This window comes from Pangasianodon hypophthalmus, chromosome 28, assembly GCF_027358585.1.
Source record: "Pangasianodon hypophthalmus isolate fPanHyp1 chromosome 28, fPanHyp1.pri, whole genome shotgun sequence".
NCBI lineage: Eukaryota > Metazoa > Chordata > Actinopteri > Siluriformes > Pangasiidae > Pangasianodon > Pangasianodon hypophthalmus.
Genome location: NC_069737.1, coordinates 6,739,170 through 6,763,713, shown reverse-complemented (window position 1 = coordinate 6,763,713; position 24,544 = coordinate 6,739,170). Strand labels below are relative to the sequence as shown.

The following is a 24,544-nucleotide window of genomic DNA, read 5'->3' as shown; positions in this document are numbered from 1 at the left end:
CAGACAATAAACTTTGGTCTACTAGCAACTGATAAAATATGCTAACGTTAGGGAATTGTTCATTAACAAGCCAAAAATTCTCTTTCCAAAAGAACTAATGTATGGGTTTCACAGCAACAGGGGTGAATGAAAAAACTGGAGGTGAAGCTATATTATAAGAGTAACAAAAGAATCCATTGGTCCACTCGATCTTTATTAAATTCTTCAGCAAAAACAAGCCCTGTAACAACCAAGACCATGTTTTAAAAAAACACACACACACACACAAAAAAAAAAAAAAATCACACATAAAATATGGCTAAAAGTTTGCGGACACCTGATCATCACATTCGTATTTGCTTTTTGAACATCCCATTTCAGATTTAGTCGCCCTCTGCTGTTGTAATAACCTCCACTCTTCTGGGAAGGCTTTCCAGTAGAGTTTGGAGAATGGCTAGAGGGATTTATCCATTCAGCCACAAGAGCATTAGTGAGATTAGGCACTGACGTCAGGCGAGGAGGCCTGGGGCACAGTCAGCATTGCAATTCATCCCACAGGTGTTCAGAGGGGTTGAAGTGAGGGCTCTGTGCAGGCCACTCGAGTTCCTCCACACCAGCCTTGGCAAGCCATGTCTTCATGGAGCTCAGTTTGTGCACAGGGACATTGGAACATATTTGGGCCTCTTAGTTCCAGTGAAGGTAAAATTGTAATGCTACAGCATACAAAGACATTCTATATAATTGTGTGCTTCCAACTTCGTGGCAACAGTTTAGGGAAGACCAACATATGGGTGTTAATTGTCAGGTGTCCACACACTTTTGTCCTTATAGTGTACGTACAGACATACACACTTTTTTAAAGGTTTGTGGTTGTCATTTTAAAAGTCAAAGACCCTGTAACACCACTCTGTTTGTGGGATGTGGTGGTGGTGTGGTTAAAACGCTTGTGTCTGAGTGCAAAGGTTGCTGGTTCAAATCCGGCTTGAGGTGGGTGTGTAGAGGAACAGCTGGAGAGAAAGTGGTGCATGTTGACCCTCTAAAAAAAAGGAGTCTCTCTGATAGGTTTTTAGCAGAAATTCCTATATATGCAAAACTAAGTTAACACTCTTTCATCAAGCTCCATAACCCTCTCTGTTCTTCTTCCTGGACTCTGGGGGGCAGCCGCCCGGATATTGCCCCCCATCTCAGGTCACGCCCTTCAGCCATCCTGCACCTTCCACGCTCATTTAGCCCTGAACCTTTCACACCCACCGCTTTACATGGCTCCAAATCCCAGAGACCTGGCTGGGGTTCGAACCAGCAACCTCTCAAGCCTGAGGTAAAGCTCACCCAATTGAGCCACAGGATCTCATACACGTTAACTCTTTTAAAGAACTTTTCACTTTTGTTTACTTAATCCTTAACAAAAGGTAATGCTAAAAGCATAGAATCAAACCTGGTATGTGCTGCATGAGAGGCAGTGACATTAACCACTGCGCCACTGTTACTTACTGGACTGTTTGTCTTAATAAACAACTCAACAGTGCACATGAAAGCGACTGCAATGAAATGTTCAGGGAAGAGATGGTTGTTTTCTTTCAGCTCTTAATAGTAGAGGTTCTGTACGTCCCTGTAGTTTCTCTCAGTAACAGGAGGCCACCAGTGTAACTATCTAACTTCATTAGCAGTAATAGTTAGTTAATTTGCAGTAGTTAAGAGTGACTATATCCAGAATACTACACCAGGGCCTGTACCAAACAACCTCCACCTACAGGAACCACAATGCTAACCACTACACCACACAGGTGGATGTTATCTAATGCGCATTTGTTTAATAAATGGCTTCATTAATCACATTTCATTGCAGTCGCTTTCATGTGCACTGTTGAGTTGTTTATTAAGACAAACAGTCCAATAAGTAACAGTGGTGCGGTGGTTAATGTCACTGCCTCTCATGCAGCACATACCAGGTTTGATCATGAAACAAAGAAAGACTCAGAATCGTATAAATGGCTAAATCATCTTAATCTTCAGCAGCTGATGAAGTTCTCATCTTCACCACTTTATTTCTTCTTTAAATCCCAAACTCTGACTTATCTTTTTTAGCACAAAGGAACTTCATTAGATGGCAGTAAGGAAAGGGAGTCATTCCGCTCTGATGGAATCTGATGCAATAATTGTTTTCAAACCTTGAAAGTATCTTTATTTCACTTCATTTTAAATCAACTAGCTAACATTATAAAGAATGAGCTTTTAGTAGCATTTGCGCATGAACATGAACATGTGCACTTTTCATGGCCACTGTTTAAACGGGAAACAGAGAGAAATAAAACGTTATGTGTGTGTATGTGTTTTGTAGATGATACATGTTGGACTAAGTGTACTGTAGCCCCTTACCTAAAATGGGTTTGACTGTTTGTGTAGGTAATCTGAATAAAACCAGTGTTGTTCTAGCGCAGTGTCTGTTAGCGCCCAGCTCTTATTTCCGCTCCCAGCTGCCATCAGGAGCATCCTCGAGCATGGAGACAGGACGTTAAGATTCTGTTCAAATCAGGATTCATCATGAAGATGGAGAGATAATGATGGTGAGTTTAAACACTAAATATTATAACTTTTATGAAATGTTTAACAGCCACGCCAACTGTTTTTTTTCTGTCAGCCAGCAAGAGACTGGCATAATCAGGTACCATGAGTGGAACGTAACATTTCATCATGAATGTTAAATGTGTTGGAAAGGTACAAAACATCCTCTAAGCTTCTAATTAAAGATACAGAAAATGTACCATTGAGTCTATTTGCACTCTGAGTTGCGAATAGTGATGCAATGAAACCACCGGCCATATTTAAATCACTTCAATAAGTGTGATGGGTGAGCTAAGCTAATTTATCCACAGTGCATTATGGGTAACGCATGACTGTATGAACACTGGAACACAGCCACAAGCATGACGTTTTGTTAGAATCGACACCGTGTTCTTTTGTTTGGGGCGGAGCCTTAAAATGGCCGACTGTCTAGTAAGAACACTAGTTATTCGTTTTAGAATTTAGGACGGAGCCTTGGAAAAGTCGGACGTTGTTGCCTAGGCATGAATTTTCGTGTTTAGGACGGTGTCTTAAAATGGCATATGTTCTAGTAGGAACACTGGATGTGTGATGGTACATGTGTTTGAAAAGAGAACCACTTGATTTGAATTCGCTTATAAAACTCTGTTTTATTATTTAAATTTCATCACACACATTTCCACTCTGATTGTCATGGAAACAAAACTTAACAAAAAACATACATGAAGGACACAATGAAGAAACAGTGAGCAGGCGTCATTGTCGTCACCGCTAGGCATGTGCCGATACTGGGGACACTGAAATATCACCACTCCCCGGTGGACTCTATGTGGGAGGAGGCTGCCTAAGTAGACAGCATGTTTAGGCTGTGTCCCAATCAGAAGGCAGCGCAAAGATAGCAGTCTTTTAAGGGTTCTTACTTTAGATAGAATGGAATAAGAAAAGAGTCCTGTGAAAGTATCTTGAACTGTGATAAAAATTTATCGGCACGTGCCTAGTCACCACACTCCAGTGTTTCATTTTAGGGTTCATATTTCAGCAAGTGCACACTTCACGCAGTGAACATCATGTCAGCTTTCTTTCACAGTCCAAGTGTTACTAAACTAATTAAGTTTCAAGAGATTTTATTGATGACATCACTTCCTGTTCAGGTAGGTATGCAGCTACAGTAAGACACCCCAGGACAGGTCTGGTAGACTGACAGATATGAAATATGTTTAAGAAAAATTGATACAAAGATGATGATGATGATGATAATAATAATAATATATCTTGCAATTCACTTGTATCACCCCCTCCACACACTCGCAAACACAAACTAAAGACTATCACCACTACTAATTTTCTGCTAATGTTCAAATTACAGCCCTTTATTAAACAAAAGGAGAGCACAGATCATCACGGACACCGCTCTCAACGGAAAATCGCATAGCTATAGAGTCAGGATCATCTCTGAAATAATCGTACATGAATGCAAAACGTAATTTTATGATTTGTAATTTCACTGTTGACCTTAAAGCGACGCTTGCGAATTGTAACTCACAAATTCACTTCGCGAGTTTAACAGTTAGTCACCCAGCTAGTCACAAGGTCTTTCTGGGACAATGAGTGCCTAAGTTAAGTTTGATCTGCCATTCACAGACTGATCATAACGTCGCTTTGCGCTTCTTGTGCTCGACGTAATTAGCCTAAAACGCTGGTTTTGATCACACAATGTATATTTTAACGTTATTGCTTTAGCGCTAGCTATCCTGCTGAAAAAGGAGACTAGCGAGATGGCTAAATGTAGGCTAACTATTACAGTATACTTAAATTTGACATTTTACACCAAAATATGAAGTCATATGATGAAGTTTGTAATTGGCTGATTAAACTGAACTTAAATTCATTTGAAAAAAATCAGCTTGGCCCCTCCTCTTCAATTGGTATATCAGTTTCAATTAAACAGTTGGTTTGTGTGTAAATGGTGATTTGTAATCACATCATCCATGCTGTCGTGTTCAAACAGCAAAATTTTATGATCTTAACGTTGCATTAAGGTACGATTACTTTAGATAAAATAACTACAGTCACACTAGCAAGTGACAAATGGTCCGGTAGTAGCTATGTCTCACATCTAAAGCTAACTAGTTAAAGGCAAACTTAAATAACACACTAATGACACTAAACTAAAAAATTGGTTGTTTGATTTACACACTACGTGCTAGGCTTCATGCTTTACCACTCATACCTCATTTGCATAGAATTGAGAGAACCTAAAGGAAAAATGGTCACCTGTCACTTTGTTCCTTACTAGTGCGAGCGTATGGCGACATCAGTGATAATCTGTGAGTGATTGCCGATACTATCTTGAATTTAGGCAGCTGACTCGTTACTCTGCAGTGGACAGTTTGAGTTTTGCGCAGTAGCTTAATTCCCCCTTTAATCAGAATTAGAGTTTGCTGAAGATAACAGTCACAGCATTAAAGACAAAAAAAAAATCCCAATCACCCAGAAGCACACACATAAAGGGACTCCATTAGGGATGTGCCGATAATCAGTTATGATAGGATATGTCACGATATTTGTTGTGCAGTTTGCAGTGTTATCACAGATGCTTTGCGTAGCACAGAGATAAGCGTGTCCCATTCGGAAGGCAGTATAGGGACAGATGTCTTACAACATGGCAGACAGTTTTATTAACAGAACAATATCGTGATAATGTTGAGCCTTGACAAAATTACAGCAATATTAACGTTAAGTATCGGCACATACCTAATATTTACTATATTCGTTCACATTAGCGTCGAGGTGAAAATAGAGCTAAAAATAGATTTTTTCATATTTAATCAGAAAAATCTAGAAGATCTACAAAACTTAGCAACACTCTTTATTAAAAATAACTACGCTATTCTGATTACATTCAGTGTTCAGGGTTCGACTGGGCTGTTGCCACGGTCACCGGGGTCGTCATGGTCACAGTGTGTGACTGTGGTAACAGGCATCAGTACCGGGTTCGGTACTCATGGTGCCATCTGTTGAAGTCGTTGTAGAAGAGAACGATGCTGCCAGACGCCATGCCGGTGATGATACATCTACAGAGAGAGAGAGAGAGAGAGAGAGAGAGAGAGAGAGAGAATTAATAAGGTATTAATCAGTGTTGAGTTGATGGATATTAGTCATTATTGATTGAGATTGATCAGTATTGTTCAGCATTAATGATTAATGATTAGTAGTGATTGGTTTTAATCAGTATTTATGGATACTGAACTGTATTAATTGGTATTGATGGGTATTTATCATCATTAATTGGTACCTTTGCGCTGTTTATAGGGAAGTGTGTGTGTGTAGGGGTTTGTGTAGGGATATGTGTGTGTGTGTGTGTGTGTGTGTAGGGATGGGTGTGTGTGTATACATATACCTTTGGTCGGAGGTCATGGCCATAGAGCGAATGGCAGCATCGCAGCCTGGATAAGTGAAGAGCTGTTTGAGATCATGGATCTGCCACACAGTGAGAACCCCCCTCTCTCCTCCACACAGCAGGTACTGACCATCCCGACTCAATAACATAGCCTAAACACACACTCCCAAAGAGAGAGAGAGAGAGAGAGAGAGAGAGAGAAAGAGAGGAGGCCGGGGTGGGGGGTGGGGGGTGGGGGGTGAGTCATAGCAAAACAGGAAATGGTTTAAGAGGATTGGTAACACTAACACTATCAAACACCAACCACCACAGCAACATACACACCGTGTGAGTAAAACACTCAATGTGGGACACTGATATAGGACGTTTAGGAAATATGTGTGTACATCTTGTAATAAGGACAGTGTAGGGTGGTCTGTGAGACTACATACGGTTTATGAATGTCACATGACCGGCCTAACATTACGCACACTACATGTAGTCACAGAGCAGCCACACAGGCAAACCACACAATACACCATCTTCATCCTTGTCATTAAACTCATCCTTGTTCCTAAATGCAGATGATGGTGTATGAGAACCTGTATGTACCAAGGCAGGATTATGGACTGGATGAAGGAATGTATATCAATCTTAGTCTGACACAGCCGTCCAGCAGCGTGGGACATTCAAACAACGGTAAGTACATGCAGATGGGCTGAAAATTTATTCAGTCCATCTCAGTCCAATGTTAGACAAGGATGTGACAGACAGACCTAGAGATATATAAAGACCTACTGACAGACAGACAGAAAGATAGAGAGACCTATATACAGTTTGAAAGTATTGGAAAGGCAAGGCCAATTCTTTTATTTTGCTATACATGGAAGACATTTGGGTTTGAGATCAAAAGATAAATATGGGATGATAGATCAGTATTTCAGCTTTCATTTCCCGATATTTACACCTAGATGTGTTAAACAACTTAGAACATGGCACCTTTTGTGGCAGCCAATTTTAAGGTGAACAAAATTATTGGAACAGATAGTCTTAAAGCAAATAACACTTAGTATTTGGTTGCATATGTCTTGCTTGCAATAACTGCATCATGCCGGAGACCCACTGACATCACCAAACTGTAGCATTCTTCTTTTGGGATGCTTCTCCTGGCTTGTACTGCACTTTCTTTCAGTTGTTTGTTTTGGGGGGTTTCTCCCGTCAGTCTCCTCTTCAGGAGGTGAAATGATGCTCAGTTGGGTTAAGATCTGGTGATTGACTTGGTCAGTCTAAAACCTTCCCCCTTTTTTCCCCTGATGAAGTCCTCTGTTGTGTTGGCAGTGTGTTTTGGGTCATTGTCTTGCTGCATGATTAAGTTCCTCCTTATTAGATTGGATGCATTTCTCTGTAAATTGGCAGACAGAATGTTTCTGTAGACTTCTGAATTCATTTTGCTGCTACCATCATGAGTTCCATAATCAATAAAGATTAGTGAACCCGTTCCAGAAGCAGCCCTGCAGGCCCAAGCCATGACACTACCTCCACCCTGCCTGACCAATGAGCTCATATGTTTTGGATCATGCGCATATCAATTCTTTCTCCACATTTTGGCCTTTCCATCACTTTGGTAGAGGTTAATCTTGGTTCCAGAACTTTTGTGGCTCATCTCTGTATTTCTTTGTGAATTACAATCTGGCCTTCTGATTCTTACTCCTGATGAGTGGTTTGCATCCTGTGTTGTGCCTTCTATATTTCTGCTCTTGAAGTCTTCTTGAACGGTGGATTGTGATAGCTTCACTCCTGCCATGTAGAAATTGTTGGCAATGTGACTGTTGTTTTTGTGTTTTTCTTTATAGTTCACACATCCTTTTTTAACCACAAATGCATTCTTCACAGGTGAAACCTAGGGCCTTAGCCAAGAGTAGCTGTTCATAGCTATTAACTGCCTAAACAGTCAATCTAACAGGGTACACCTGGGCAACAAGAAACATCTGTCAATCACGTGTTCCAACATTTTTGATGACTTGAGAAATCGGTATGTTCAAACAAAAGGTGGCGTGTTCTAAGTTGTTTAACTCATCTAGATGTAAATATCAGGAAATGGATGCTGAAATTCTGATCTATCATCTCATTCATCTTTTGATCTCAAAGCCAAATGTCTTCAGTGTATAGCATATACAAAAGTATTGAACTTGCCATTCCAATATTTTTGGAGGGGACTGTAAATAGACAGATAGACAGACTGCAAACATATTAGATAAATAGAAAGGCAGACAAATCGATGGACATAGACAGACAGTTATACAGAAAAAGATAGAAAGACAGATGGACAGAGATGAGTAAAGATACACAGACAGATATACATACTGACAGTCAGATAAATAGATAGATGTACCAACATACAGAAGGACAGACAGGTGGACAGATATATATATATAGATAGCCAGACTGCAAATATTAGATAACTGGAATGACAGACATAGATGGACAGACAGAGAGACAGATAGATAGAAAGACAAATGAGAGTACAGACAATTAGACAGATATAAAACAGATATACGGATAGGCTAACATGCAGCCATACTGGACAGAGAGACAAATGAAGCCTCTATAATGAAGAAGGGAATAATGAAGCCTCAGTTTGAGCCCTGACACGTTGCCGGTGTGTGTTTTTATGTCAGGTGTGTCAGAGCAGAGACGTGTCCGGTGTCCTGTCCCATGTACGGTGAGGTATCAGAGTTGCATGTCGGCCATGTGTTTGGCATTGTTGTGTGTGATGCTGCTGATCATCATCGGGATGCTGAGCGTGATTAACGCACATCTCCGAAGCAGCCGAAGCAGCTGTCTCAATCAGAGCGCAGAGCTTGTGCCGACGTACACACATCTACAGCTTTCCAGTGAGTCCACGAGCACTGCTGCTACACAAGGTGTCTTACTACACAAACTCCTAATCCCATAATGCATTGCAAGCAATATAATGTCTATCTTTTCTTCTTTTTCAGCTCCTGTATTCTGTATTCAGTTTAGTGTTGTGTTATTATTGTATACATTTTTACATACAATAACTCTGTTTCTATGGTTACAGAGATGATTAATAGACTTGTGTGTGATTGTTAAAACAGTTTTTAAGAAGGTGTTGTTGTGTTTTCCTGTGTTGTAGATTCTTCGCTAACAGGTACTCAGTAATGCTGTGTGTGTGAGCGGAGCAGTCTCAGGTGATGCAGACGACACCACTCAACTACTTCACCAGTGTATATAATGGAATATAATGTATATGTAATGGAAGCTTATAGGCACCAGTTTAGCATCATGTAAACTGAATGCCTAAGCCATTACTCTCGAGCTGATCAGTATCTCAGACAGATGTCCTGACACTGTGACACTGCTATCTATAAAAATAGACAAAGGGACAAATTTGCTGAGCACATAGGAGGAGTGGCCTAAAATTTAAAGGCAGGGTTGTATGAGAATGTAGTAGTTCATTTATATATTTGTTTGTTTGTGTGTTTGTTCATTTATTTATTTAATATGGATTTATTCTGTTAAGTATAAATACCATTACTGAGGCAAAGGACGTATTTTGAGGCGAGTGTGAGATAAAAACACGCAATATGCACGATGATAAACTGGAAGCTGAAAGCTTTTTTTTTTTTTTTTTTTTTTTTAGCTTGAGTGCAAAAATAAATAAAAGCATCTTTTTGGTAAAGGAAACTGTTATTTTATATTTAATTGTAATAACTCAGCACTTCAACACATTCAGAAAACCACCTTTTTTCACTTACTTCCTAATAACGTAAAGAAATCACCTGTTTCTTTAGCATTTGTGCTTTTGTAGCACTGCAATGCAACGTGATGTATGTAATATATCAAATGTGATGAGGCAATAAAGGTCTTTGCTTGTTTACTGTTTGCTTGTAGTATAATGTGAACGTTAGGCTCTCTGATGATGGTAAAAACATCAATGTGTGGATAAATCACTTTGTATTTCAATTTGCTTTTCAGTAGCAGCTGTTCAGCGTTAGTACTCCTCTTTACATGATTTAATCCCCTTTCTCTCCACAAAACAACACCCACAAACACAAATCTCTAGAAGCTAAAAATATACACAACATTTAACTCGAATGACATTTCCTGCATCTAAAAAGGCAGAAAACACCTAAAAAAAATGGTGCACACCTGCCACATGACCTAGTTACTGCTGCGTGTGTAACAGAGTGTGTCACCCCATTTGGGATGGGGCCCATTAAACTGCTGATGTTACCGCAAAACCACTATCTATGCATCAGTTAAAGATTTCTAACATAAGTGGAGCCTTGAAAAAGACGATATTTAACAAGAATGTAAAACATCCATTCACTGTAGCATTTGGGACAAAGCCCTTAGAATGGCCAATGTTCTCTTAAGTACACTACCAACTCCAGAGTTTGGGACAGAGCCTCTGACTAGTGACTAGGCGCTCTTTTTAGTGAGTGGATCAGAGGCGGGATGGATGTGCTACGTTCACTAACGCCCCCTGTGGACCGTCTGAGTGTGTGTTAAGCTAAACCGGCTCACACCGTCTTGGCCAATCATATCCACTTTAGCTCAACTCTCTCGATGGCACTCTGGCGTCGGAGTCCAGCAGCGCCAGGACCAGAGAGAGAGACAGATTTATTCCCTTCATCTGCTCTTCCTCTGCTGGTGTAGGTTGTGTTACACTGTAAAGAGTCCCTCAGGAAACATCGATAATATACTACCACAAAGACGCAGGAGTCTTTTTATTCACTGTGGACTCACTGCAGAACATCACTCACGTCAGGAAGTTGGCAACAGAGCTACTACTGTACACTGCACTCCTTCTGGTAATTTACATAATATTTAGAGTAAATTATTGTAATCAGGTGAATTGTGGCCACTCTAAAGTGGAGCTAAGGGTGTTGAAGAGCTCTGTACTGTTTATTATTTCTATTAAATTAAATAGACTCAAATTGTGATCTAGGTACTCGGAATATCCAGATTCCTGCCAATGGATCTAACTTAGATCTAATGACTGGTGATCTAACCAGTAAATTCTTCAACAGACTGGCCATCAATCCATCCATCTGATCATCCATCCATCCACCCATCTGCCAAGAATGATAGCATGGTGTGTTATCACTGGTGATTTTTCCATCCATCAGTCCACACATCTTTTTTATGCAACCATCCATCTGTCCATCCACTGGTTTGCCCATCCATCCACCTTTTTTTTCCATCCATCCATCCATCCATCCATCCATCCATCCATCCATCCACAGAATTGTCTATCCATTCATCTGTCCATCCTCCCATCCATTCATCTGTCCTTCCTTTTATCCATCTGTCCACCCATCTAGCCATTGTGGAATGTTTGTCATTGTGCTAAGTTATCACAGAGATTTTCCATCCATCTCCTTCTCTATCCATCCGTCCACCAATCTATTCATCTGTCTGTCCATCCATCCAGCCATCCATCCATCCATCCATCGGTTATTAATTAAATTGTTACTGTGTTAAAACTAGGGATGTTTTGATCAACCATACTCATCCATTCATATCTCCATCCTTCGGTCCATCTGCCCATCAATACACCCGTCAACTCGCTATCAACATGCACAGAGCCCTTACTACATTAAAACGCACAGGCAGTTCAGAAAAAGTTCAGGTGAACTTCTTATGTTGTCTTAGTTATGTCTGTGATATTTTACCAGTTTTATCTGTTTATTCATCCATCCATGTGTCCATCCATTGAGCTATCCATCAATCCATCTATCCATTCATCAACTTGGTTGTCATTGTGCTAAGAATGCTAGCATGGTATGTAATCACTAGATATGTTCCCATCATTTAATCCAGTGCATCCATCCATTCATCCTCCACCCATCCTCTCTTCCTCCAGTCGTTTACTGTTTCTTACTGATAGAACTGCTCAGAAGACCTTGATTTATCCATGTAATTAAATGTCCTCCTCATCTTCTAGACATTATTTGCTTTAGGGTTGTTCCTGTGCTAGAAACGTTAGCACTCTGTGATCAACGAAGATGTTTTTATAAATAACGTGTGGGAAAAATGTATGTGAGGGACTTTTTTTTTTCCCTGGACCGCTCTAAAAATGCTCGCTGTCTTTCCCCCTACAGTTGGTATAAATCACACGTCCCTTTCAGGAACGATCCAACATGGCCGCCACAACTCACATCTCAGACCCATGGTGAGTGTGTAAGACTAAACAGAGCCGTCGCCCCAGAGACAGCAAACAGAGCGCAGGCCGTTTTTCATTCCTCTTTCCCTCTCTAATCTGTCTCTTCTGGGCCAAAGTCTGTCTGGAGAGGGCAAGGCCAGGGATTTATAGAGACATTAATGCAATCAATTACATATGGCTGCATGTTTCAGGAAGAAAGAATCTGCTAAAAGGGTTACACTCAAATGACACACACACACACACACACACACATTTTCCAGTACACACACATCTAAAAACAGCTCTATATACGACTACTATTTCTTCTGGTTTACACACAGCATTTATCAAATATGTTGCATATTTTGTGTATCTCAAAGTATTTTAGCTTCAACTAAATTATTTAATTCTGATATTTTTCAGTATATACTAAAATAACAGAAGGTAACTAAATCTTTGCTAACCTCAAAAACCTCAGCCTCTAGTTATCATCATAAAAAGGAGATTATGCTAACTGCATCATAGCAGCTTACGATCGTATTTAAGTCAGGTTAGCTGTTGCATATGTTAGATTTTTAGTCAGGTGAACATGTGTAGCTATGATAGCATGCTTAGCTGGAGCATTTATTAGCCTGGATGACTGTTAATCATGCTAGCACATAGCCAGGTTTAATGATTAGCAAATCTAGTCAAGTTAAGTGTTACTCTGGGCTAACTATTTGACACCTCGGCATATTTAGCATGATCAGCTGTATTGTCAGATTAAATGTTACATGTTAGTTTTTAGTCACTAAACATTGAATAAAAATTAAAAAACATCAAATTATCAATAATCCATTTCTTTAGTACATTAATGAATATCTATTTAAAAAAAAAAAATCCACCTAAAATGCTAACCTTGCTAATAATAAATAATGGAAAACGATTAGTCTCCAGTTAGTATACAATCTCTCTTTAGATATGTTAGCCGTTGCTAATATTTTACTTTAGCTTTTTTATTTTTTTTTAATCAGGTGATTATTTGTTAGGCTATTATGTTTATTCAGATTAGTTATCTGTCTGGTTGGCTGTTAGTGATTAATGTTAGAAAGATGATGTATTTAGTTAAGTTAGTGTGTTAAATCAGGTTGGCAGATTAGCCTGGTTATGCTAGCTTGCTTGTAGTACTAATGCTAGCTAGCTGTTAGTCAGGTCAGTGGTTATCGGGTTAGACGACAGTTTAGCGAGATTAGCGTGTGTAGTTGAGGCGCTTCATTAAGGCAGGAAGATTTTTTTTCTCCATACGTCAGCCTAAATGAAAACAAATAGCAGCAGAACGCTAATGGAGGAAGCTAATCAGGATCTGGCAATGCTGCTGCTCTTTCTAATGGGAAACAGGTGTGGAGAGACTGTGTGAGTGTGTGTACAAGCGAGTGTGTGTGTGTGTGTATGTGTGTGTGCTCTGTGGATTTTCCCAGGCCTGCAGGAAAGGGAAAGTGATGGAGAAAGAAGGAGCTGGTGGATTTCTGGGAGCGCTGCCCGTTAGTGACTAATGTGACCTCTCACACGCTACGACTGCTCTTAGATATTCTGACACACACACACACACACACACTTTCTCCCTTAGGCCACTCTCAAAATCTCTAGTCTCTCTGTCATTTTGTAACACTGCAGATCAAAGGCCAGCCCTTTCAGAGCAGGAGAGATGGAGTGATGGAGGGAGCGAGGGAGGAGGGCAGACGGAGTCCAGAGCGTACGCCGTGCTTTAATCATGCTCCATTCCAAAATCAGAACAAAAGGAGAGCGAGTGGAACCTGATTTCCCAAGCGCCCTTAATAATGAGCGCACTCCTGAACGCAGGACCAGACTTTCCTTCCTTCCTTCTTTCTTTCTTTATTTATTATCACACACACCTCTACCACTGACATCTCCACCTTTCACCCTCTTCCTGAAAAACTCACAGACTTTACACGTTAAGTCTGTTTTTACACAACATCTGTAATATCGATTACTGAAACACATACACACACACAGCACAGGTGACCTGCTGGGCATCAGGACAGACTGAACACCTCCATAAGATTTATCACATTTTCTCTCATGTCATAGTCATGTGCCCTAAATGCACAGACTGAACACCTACACGTGCACTTTATCACACCATTCACTGTTTATAACGCACTCTAACAAAACACTCTGTTATTACTCCTGCTGGTGTGACTTAGTTAGCCTGGCTAAACAGCTAACCTGGCAAAACATGCTAATTTGACTAAATCTGTTAAGCTGTCTAAACCTGCTTTTTATAATAGAAAGATAATCTGACTTAACAGCTATTGTGAAGAAACCCAGTAATCTTGTAAATCTTAATAAAATGCTAACCTTACTAAACCTGTTAACCTCACTAAATAGCTAATCTGATTATATGGCTAACCTGCTAATTTTTAATAAAACGATAACTGGACTAATCCTGCGAATGTGACTAAACTAGCTAATCATACTAAACCTGCTAATCTTAATAAACAGCTAACCTGACTAAATAGCTAATCTGACTATACAGCTAACCTGCTAATTTTAATAAAAAGATAACCTGATTAAACCCGCTAATTTTAATAAAAAGATAACCTGACTAAACCTGCTAATCTGTCTAAACCCACTGATCTGACTATACAGCTAATCTGAGTAAAACTGTTAGCTAAACAGCTATAATGGTAATATTATATAAACAATGACTAATCACGCTAGCCTAGCTCCACAGCTCCACATTTTAGTTTGAATAGAAGTATATTTAATAAATTGAGTCATTTTCATATTGGTACATTGGTTAAAAGGGAATTTGTGAATTTGTGTTTTCAACATGGGAAGATGAAACATGACACACTTGCTATTCAAGAGTTTAAATTCCTGTGAACACTGTTGCTAGGCAACTGGAAAGACATGGACGAGGAGCATAGCTAGCTAATGACTGAGGATAGTGATTTAGCTAGCTAGCATGTAACTGTTCAATTTTTTATATGGACAAGTAAAATGTACGTGCGGGTCGCAGTGTGTGTGTGTCAGTGCAGTGTGTCTGTTAGTCTCACCCTGATGTTGTCCTCGATATGTGTGTCACGCAGCAGTTTGCCGTTGATGCTGTACACACACACGTGTCCAGAGCTGTAGTAGATGACGCAGTGTCCCTCTGCACTCGCCTGAATCAGCATCGGCCTCTCACTGCTCTCAAATACACGCAGCAGCTCTCCACTCACCGAGTGTAACAGACACGGGCCGTCTGTACACACACACACACACACACACACACACACACACACAGTTTTGACTTCAGGCCATGATTCAAATTCGATGCATTGTCGACAGGATGTGTCAATGTGTGTGTGTTTGTGTTCTACCTTTGGAACCGCTGATAACCACTCCGAGCTCCGCACACACACTTGCACAGGTCACTTCACAGTCGTGGCCTGTCAGAATCGCTCGGGGAGTCACAAATTCTGCCAACACACACACACAAACACCAGTGAAAACACAGCTCTGTTCAGAGTGTGTAAAGTATAAACACAAAACACACACATACACCCACCCCCCCACACACACAAGGAGGGACAGAAACTGATATGCTAACTAGCCAGCTATCTTTTTCTAGCTAGTATATATTACATGGATTTTGTGCCAGCATGTAATAAACACATTCAGCTAGCGTATATTAGCTGTATTTATTGTATATTAGCTACATTTCCAGCTAGCATCTAGCTTAGCAAGTTGTATTATCTATGATTATAGATATATAGGTATAATATCTGTATTTTTCCCCACAGAAAAGCAGCTTGCAGGATGGAGGAGGGAAGAAAGAATGAAATCATGGTTGTGTAATGACAGCATTTTTGCAATATTTTACCCAACCAACAACACACACACACACACACGCACACACACACACACACCCAATGAAAGGCAACACACAAATCCTGCACATTTGCAACATTTGGTGAAAAACAGAGAACATTTCCAGCATGCAGTTTCATCATTGGCCACTAGATGTCAGTGTGGCATGCAGAATGCACCGCAGTCTGAACCCTGGGGAATGTAGAGGAGCAGCGGTGGCTGTGTCTCAAATGCATGTGTGAGGGGATGAATTCTGATAAGAACACTTAAAGCTAGAACACACAACGCTGTAACTCTGCACTACTGCAGCCTGCTAGGTAATTAAGTGTTCTAGGAAAGGAAAGTGTAGCATCTGATTTAAAGCCGTTTCTCAGTGTTCCACCTGATGTACAATTACCTGCAGTGCATTATGGGTAACACACACACACACACACACACACACACACACACACACACACACACACACAGACACACACAGAGAACATGACACAATATAAACACTCACACGATATAATACAAAGTAAAGAAAAAGGAGTGCTTTTAGCATTCCACTAATATCACCCATTGCATACCCGTGTGTGTGTGTGTGTGTGTGTGTGTGTGTGTAAGAGAGAGAGAGAGAGAGAGAGTATGTGCAAATGCCCGTTTCGTTAACTAAATCACAATTAGCCATAAATCCTGTTCCATCTGTAAACGCTAACCAAACCAAGATCAGTAGGGTGTGTGTGTGTGTGTGTGTGTGTGTGTGCGAGAGAGAGAGAGAGAGAGAGAGAGAGAGTTGCTCCTGTTACAGAGTTTTACTGCAGGTTTTAATGCAGTGTTGGGACACTTGACCTCTACTACCTTCAACCCCAGAGTACAGCAAACACACACACACACACACACACACACACACACACAGGAGTGTAGTGTAGCCTACACTGATACATATTTTACACACATTACAGTATTATACTGTTAAAAAAGAAAGAAAGAAAGAAAGAAAGAAAGGCTGTAATAAGTGTGTAGTTATAATAAGTGTGTGTTAGTATTGTAATGAGTGTGTAGTTATAATGAGTGTGTGTTAGTATTGTAATGAGTGTGTGATTATAATGAGCGTGTGTTAGTATTGTAATGAGTGTGTAGTTATAATGAGTGTGTGTTACAACTGTACTGAGTGTGTGATTATAATGAGTGTGTGTTTAGACTGTAATGAGTGTGTAGCTGCATTGAGTGGAAACACACACACACACACACACACACACGCACACACACACATAAATACAGCTCTTACCATTGTGTGTGTCGCCGATGCAGCAGTGTTTCCCGCTCCAGTACCACAGCAGCAGTGTGGCGTCTCTCGAGCCGCTCAGCACATAGCAGTCGCCTCCGATGTACGACTCGGACCGAAACACACACGTCACCACGTCACGGTGACCGAACACAATCTGCACCAACTTCCCTACACACACACACACACACACACACACACACACGCTCAGAATCAATCTACACAAATTCTTAATAATGTACTCGCACATCCGACACATTTGTCGCTCTAATAGTTAAAGTCCTGTTGCTAGGCAACAAAAATGGACGCCGAACATAACCTAAACATTTCCCTCAGAAACAGCACCATACGACTAGCCAAAGCTTCTGATTGGTCAGCTGGCGTAACTCCTGTTATGACATCATCAGCTGGCAGTTAGAAATTCAAATTTCCCAACATTCCCTCAGTGTGCGCTCAACACCGAAAACAGAGGAAGAAGACAACACTGATTACATCGTACTGAGCTCTCAGAACATATTCTCACTCACACACACACACACACACACACACACACACACACACACACACACAAAGCAGTTTACACACTCCAGCTGTGTTTAAATGCCCCCTGATTCACACTACACTCTAAATATTTAGCTTTGGAACAGCTACTTATTATTCATACACACGTGTGTGTGTGTGTGTGTGTGTATGTGTATGTGTGTGTTTGTGTGTGTGTCCCTTTCTTTATTCATCTCTCTCCCTCTTCAGAACCACTTCCTTTACATCCCTCTCTCCCACCCTTTCTTCTTTCTGCTTTCCTCCATCCATTCCTCTGTCCATCCTTCTCTTTTTCCCTTTCTTCATCTCTCCCTCCCTCTTTTCTCTCTTCATACCTTCCTCCTTCCATCTCTTTCTCCTCTCTCTTTCATATCATGCACTTTTCTTCTCTTTCCATACCCCCTTAAGTTTTTTTGTCTTCCTCTCTTCATCCACTTCCCTTTCCCATCCATCCTTCCTTTTACCCATCATATCCTTCCTTCCATCCCTCCATCTATCTTTCCAGTCCTGCTTCTTTCTCTCCATTCATCAGCTCTCCTTCCTCATCTCTATTCTCCATCCATTCTCTTCATCTATTCTCTTCATTCTTTCCATTTTTCTTTCCATCCATCTTTCCTCCTTTCACCTTCCCCTCTTATCCATCCCACCATCTCTCCCTCTCTTCTTAGTTTCTCTATTTTCTATTTTCACTATTTTCTGCACTTTAATGTTAGAAACCTGTTGTTTAATTATTTAACCTTTCTCACATGTGTGACTTTTGACCCCTGTGTGTGTGTGTGTGTGTGTGTGTGGTTGGTTGGATGTGGGGTGGCGTTGCTGTGGTTACCAGTGTCAGTGTTGTAGATGCGGAAGCTCTTGTCCCAGAAGCCGGCGATGAAGAGGAATCGATTATCAGCTGAGACGAGGAAACAGTGCGAGTTCACCTCCACACTCTGATCCAATAAATCACACACTTGTCTGCGGTGCATCAGGTTACCCACTGCACACAGACAGACACACAGACACACACACAGACACACACACACAGACAGACAGAACTATTAGAATGTGAATAGCGTGTGTTTGTGTAACATTTTGTTAGGTTACCGTTGTTTGTTTTAGCATCACAACATCGGCTGTGTTTCATTTACAACCAATTATCATCCTGCTCTGAATGTCTGGCTGTTTTAGCATCCCTCGCTAGAAAGAGGGAGCCTAAGTACGTCTCTTTTAATAACTCTGTTCTGACTGTGTTCCATTTTTATCCCTCTCTGTATGGCTGTGTTTCAAATCAAGTGCCCCTTTACTGTACACACTCAGTGTGTCTGATGGACTGGTTTGCATAAACTCTCTTCTCATCCTCTTCTTTGTCTTCAATCCTCTGTATTCTTCTCCTCATTCCTTTCCATCTGTCTATCCACCCCTCTTTTTCTGCTTATCCCTCGTTCCTCCCTTGTGAGGCCATATTGTGTCGACACACTCAATCTCACGCCCTCGATCAGACATCATTACACCATCCATACTCATTCACACTGACAGAGCAAGAGGCAAGAGAGTGTGTGTGTGTGTGTGTGTATGTGTGTGTGTGTGCGTGTGATATACAGGCAAAGCTACAGCTCATTGCTTTCCAATTTGCATGTAAATGCTGAGTGGAGGACAAACGTTTGACAAACTGCTCTCATCCCCTCCACAGGCCACGCCCACTCATCGCCACAGCCAATCACATGCAAGCACACACAACTGATAAGTCACACACCTATCACAGGGTCGATCTCCACCGGCAGCTGGTACTGCTGCTCCGCGTTCGAAGAGCTCTGGTGACCTGAGAGACACACAGACACAGAGAAAATGACAAAAATATAATTGTTAGATTGATGTTTAATTCAAACACGTGTAATGAAAGAAAATGAACAAAAAGTGAACAGTATGTGAGTAACAGAACCAGGAAATGGACAGGAAGTCTGCTCTATGAACAGGAAGTGACTAGAATGTAATTGTAAGGTAGCTAGAGGAACAGGAAGCGACAAGGATCTTGGTTCTAGGAAATGAACAGGAAGTCAGCTATTGGAGCAGGAAGTGACAGGGATGTGAGTGGTGTAAAAAGGAAGTGGACAGGAAGAAATAAGTAAGAACAGGAAGTGGACAAGTGATGAAGACAAAATGAGATGAGACAAAATGGGAGTGGTCTCAAAAGTAAGTGGACAGGAAGTGGACAGAATATAAACATTACAAACAGGAAGTGCCTGGAAAGTGAGCTATGGGGATGGAAAGTGGACAAAAACTGACTAATAGGAACAGGAAGTGACCAGGAACCAAGCAACAGAAATAGGACATGTACAGCAGTGACTGATAGGAACAGGACATAACCAGTAAGTAGGCAGCAGGATTTTGAAGTATCATATTTAATCCGTGTGTGTGTGTATCAGAGACTCTATTTCCCATAATGCTGTGCTCACCGGTGAGGCCATGCCACTTGTTTATGGAAAAGATGCGATTGGCTGTGACAGTGACGATGGCAGGGTTGGACAGGCCGGCTTGAGTGTGAGCTGACACGGACACCACTGGAGAGTTGGAGGGAAACTTCAGCACCATGATCACATCCTGTTGCATCTGCTCCGTAAACATCAGTGGGGCCTGTAGAGAGTGAGACAGGTGGAAACAGATGGAAAGAAAATGGCAGAGAAACAGAGAGAGAGAAAGAGAGAGACTGACAAAATGGTGAATGGTATTTTGGCTCTTAAGGACAATTACAAAGATTTCTGTATCACATCTATGGTCAAAGGCAGAAAAACACACACAGACACAGCTGTTTGAATGCAGTGAGTCACCCGACCATCAAGTGCACTTCCTTGGCAGGGAACGCTGTGTGTTTGCAAAGGAAGCAGAGTCGTCTGTGTGTGTGTGTGTGTGTGTGTGAGAGAGAGAGAGAGACTCACCACCTGCATGGCGGAGCTCCGTGGTGGATGAGGTTCGATCAGCAGCTGAGACGGAGTCTGACCAAAACTCCGGATCTGAGACTCTACAGCCTGAGAGTCAGACAGACAGAGAGAAAGAGAGAGAGAAAGAGAGAGAGAGAGAGAGAGACAGTTTATCACTGAAGCTATTCACATTCTTGTTGGTATAATTTCTGTGCATGTGTGTTGTTCCTGTTACTTATATCTTTAAAAATGACCAAAGAACATTAGAAAATTTCAGGATGTATGAATATGCATAAATACACTATTTGGAAACACCTTCATGGCCTCCTGTCATGCTAAAGAGCTAGCTGCTAGTTAGCTTGTATTTATCAGGTGTATCTCATCATCTTCTCTGTGATTATTTAATTTCAAAATCTAGTATAAAAATCAGAATTTTGCTAGCTAGCTAGTGTAGCATGGAAACATTTCTGAGTACTACGTCATCATCCTCCAATAATCTGCATACTGCACTGTGACTGGTCCAATGCTGTTGAGAGTAATGTGGAGATAGGGAGATAGGGAGAGGTAGAAAGTGAGAGAGAGAGAGACAGACAGATAGGGAGAGGTAGAAAGGGGGGAGCGAGAGAGACAGACAGACAGACTGACGGATAGGGAGAGGTAGAAAGGGGTAAGAGACAGATAGACAGATAGGAAGAGGAAGGGGGAGAGAGACAGACAGATGAGAAGAGGTGGGGAGGGAGAGAGACAGGCTGACAGACAGATAGGGAGAGGTAGAAAGGGTGAGAGAGACAGACAGACAGATAGGAAGAGGTAGAAAGGGGGGAGAGAGACAGACAGATAGGGAAATACTGAGCAATAGAAAGAGAGAGAGAGAGAGAGAGAGAGAGAGAGAGAGAAAGAGAGAGATGTTTATCAGAAATAAAAGCACATTCATATGGAAGATGACACAGATGTATGTAAAGACCAAAAATCTCTTTAATGTCGCTCCGGCTCCGGCTGTATTACAGAGGGATTTCTCTCTCTCTCTCTCTCTCTCTCTCTCTCTGTCTCTCCTCTCCTCTCCTCCATTCGTCCTACACTCCAGTCTGAGCTAGGCTACACTAATCCTCCAGTGATATCATCACACACACTGACACAACACAGAACACACACACTCGGTTCCCACAGTTGGAGTGCACTACAGAGAAGTGATCAAACACTAATGTGACATTCTGCCTCAACTGAACCTTGTTACTTTACATGACTAGTGTTTGGGTTGGCTGTCAGTGCTTAAGTTTACGGCGAGCATTTTAGTTAGGATGCTGGCGTTTGAAAATGAGTGAACTTAAACTAGCATTCGAGGTATTCAGTAGCGTTTATAATTGAACATTAGCATTAGGATTAGTTTATAAAGTCAGGGCAGGATTTAGTGGTGATAAAAAAACAACAAAAAAAGTTAAAAATAAACAAAACTCAGTTCAAGATAAGAAAAGATCATAAAAAATAAACGCAAGGGGATGTTTTACACGTAATGCTATGGGAAGTGACGGCCACAAAGTGCGGCCGGTTTCTGTTTTCTGTGAGTGTGAGCTAAAGCTGAAAAAAAGGTGAACTTTTCAGAAAACGTATCTCGCACACAGGCCAACTAATATTTCTCTTTATCAGACTGTTTTTAAACAATTCTTAGATTACTACACCTATTTCTAGATATTTTTTTACTCATTTCAAGCTTTCTCATAATGAGGAAAAAGAGAAAAGAAGAAATAAAAAGAGGAGTGAGAAAGTACAGAGAGAAAAAAATAAGGAGAGAAGAAGAAAGAAGAGACAAAAGAGAAGAGTAAAAACAAGAAGAGGAAAAAACAAAAGAATAAAAAATGAGAAAAAAGACAAAAGACAAGAAGAAAAATGAGAAGAGAAAAATTAAGAGAAGAGAAAGAAAAAAGAATGGACAAAAAGAGAAGAGAAGAGAAGAGAAGAGGAGTGTAAATGGCAATACAGAAAAGAAACCAAGAGAGAGATAAGAGCAAGGTTAGAAAAAGGGATGGAAAGAAAGGACAGAAGGTGAGAGAAAGAAGAGCAGAGGAGAAAGGAGGACAAGAGACAGAGAGAGGACAGGAGAGATTGAGGAGATTATTATGTGATGTAAATGGTGATGTTGTCCCTATGCAGGAGCACTGGCCCTTCACTGATGAGTTCTCTTTATATTACACACACACACACACACACACACACACACACACACACACTGCGGTCTTGCTCCCCGAGTCACCTGATTTATTCGGGACCTTGACAGGCCAATCAGAGTGAACAAAGCTCTCTTACTTAACATAATGGAGTTTGTATGTGAGTGTGTGTATGAGGACACACACACACACACACACACACACACACACACACACCCCTTCGGCTCTGTATAAGAGGCATACAGATGGATGGATGGATGGATAGATAGATAGATGGATAGATAGATAGATAGATAGATAGATAGACAGACAGACATTTTGGACAAAGATAGCATATTATCTGTGTCCATAGTAACCGGTTGCCTAGCAACAGTGTTCCTATAACTTTACCCACCTGCATGGTGAATGTGTTGTGTGTTGCCATGTCCAAAGTACAAATTTACTGGTGACTGATCTTACTGTTGTGTGTACATGTATATGCGTGTGTGTGTGTGTGTGTGTACCTCTCTCAGCAGTGGGTCAGTGATGGAGCTGAGGTTCACCGCCCCCTCATAGGTGAGGTAGTAGTAGACGTTGAGGGCACGTACTGCTTCAGGTCCACGCTGCTTATAGCCGAAGATCAGATCCACCCACTGATGGAGCTGACATGACACAAACTCACTCTCCAGTGCCTACACACACACACACACACACACACACACACAATTAGCAGTTTAATCTCTTCATATGGTTTATCATCTGTCACTAACGACATCACATCCTGTAGATGAGCTGAACGTGAGATTCTTGTGTTTACTTCAGAGTGCTGTAATCACAATCCCATTCTCTATCTCGCACACACACACACATACACACACACACTCACACACACACTGAGTGCTCATAAAGACGCAGCATAAACCTGGATTAATTAGCGCAACACACACTCCTTCCTGGACAGTTCCTCTGATCGTCATAGTCACATTAACACACACACACAAACACACACACAAACACACATTACACCCGGCACTTAAATGGGCATTTATATGGGTTAGAGGCTCACGGCTGCACCGGGGCATCGTTCATGTAAACGCCGTTTCCCCTGACAGCTCATTTCAGCGCCAAACGTTTTTAATTAGAGCAAAAGCACGTGTGACATTTGCGGCAGTTGATGAGAGCCGTGTTGGCTAACGGCTTTATGAAACCAAGCGGAACGTCAATAAAATGCTAAATGTCAGAGCGGAGAGGAAAACACACTCTGTGCGTGTTAATAACTCTCAGTCCGAGGGTGTGTGTGTGTGTGTGTGTGTGTGTGTGTGTGTGTGGAGTAGTGAGAGAAGTGTTAACCTTAGAGCAGGGTGAATAATCACAGTAAATCACGTATCCATCCACTCCACTCGCCTGATATAAGTATGACTTAGTGTATTAGGGTTAATCCCACACTTACCAGCTTCTTCTCAGGGAAAAAAAGGGTAAATGAAAAGAATCAATTGTTCACAGTAAAAGTGATGCAGCAAATTCCACCACTGAAATAAACATTATTATAATCAGTTATTTCTCTTAAAACACACTGAACACACTGAGTCTACTGTCTACTGAATAACACAGCTGCTGGAAAACTAGATACAAACACCAGCTAATTAACCATTACACTGAGGGAAGACAAGAGAAGAGAAAAAAGAAAAGGAAAAATGAGGAGAGGAGAACAGAAAAAACAAAAACAAAAAAAAGAAGAGAAAAATGAGAAAAAGCAAGAAGACGAGAAAA

General features: G+C 41.1%; 1 protein-coding gene across 2 annotated transcripts in view; it reads right to left on the bottom strand.

The window, feature by feature from the left end:
* Positions 1–3,144: 3,144 nt before the first annotated feature.
* lrba (LPS responsive beige-like anchor protein) overlaps positions 3,145–24,544 on the bottom strand; it is a 202,997-nt gene continuing 181,597 nt past the window's right edge. For both annotated transcript variants that reach the window (XM_053231068.1, XM_053231069.1), the window contains 10 exons: positions 23,299–23,466; positions 20,652–20,741; positions 20,172–20,349; positions 19,472–19,537; positions 18,563–18,715; positions 17,200–17,367; positions 15,437–15,535; positions 15,131–15,318; positions 5,921–6,072; positions 3,145–5,594 (listed from right to left, as the gene is read on the bottom strand). In XM_053231068.1, the coding sequence (XP_053087043.1) occupies positions 5,504–5,594; positions 5,921–6,072; positions 15,131–15,318; positions 15,437–15,535; positions 17,200–17,367; positions 18,563–18,715; positions 19,472–19,537; positions 20,172–20,349; positions 20,652–20,741; positions 23,299–23,466 (1,353 nt within the window). In that variant the 3' untranslated portion in view covers positions 3,145–5,503. The remainder of the gene's footprint in view (positions 5,595–5,920; positions 6,073–15,130; positions 15,319–15,436; positions 15,536–17,199; positions 17,368–18,562; positions 18,716–19,471; positions 19,538–20,171; positions 20,350–20,651; positions 20,742–23,298; positions 23,467–24,544) is intronic.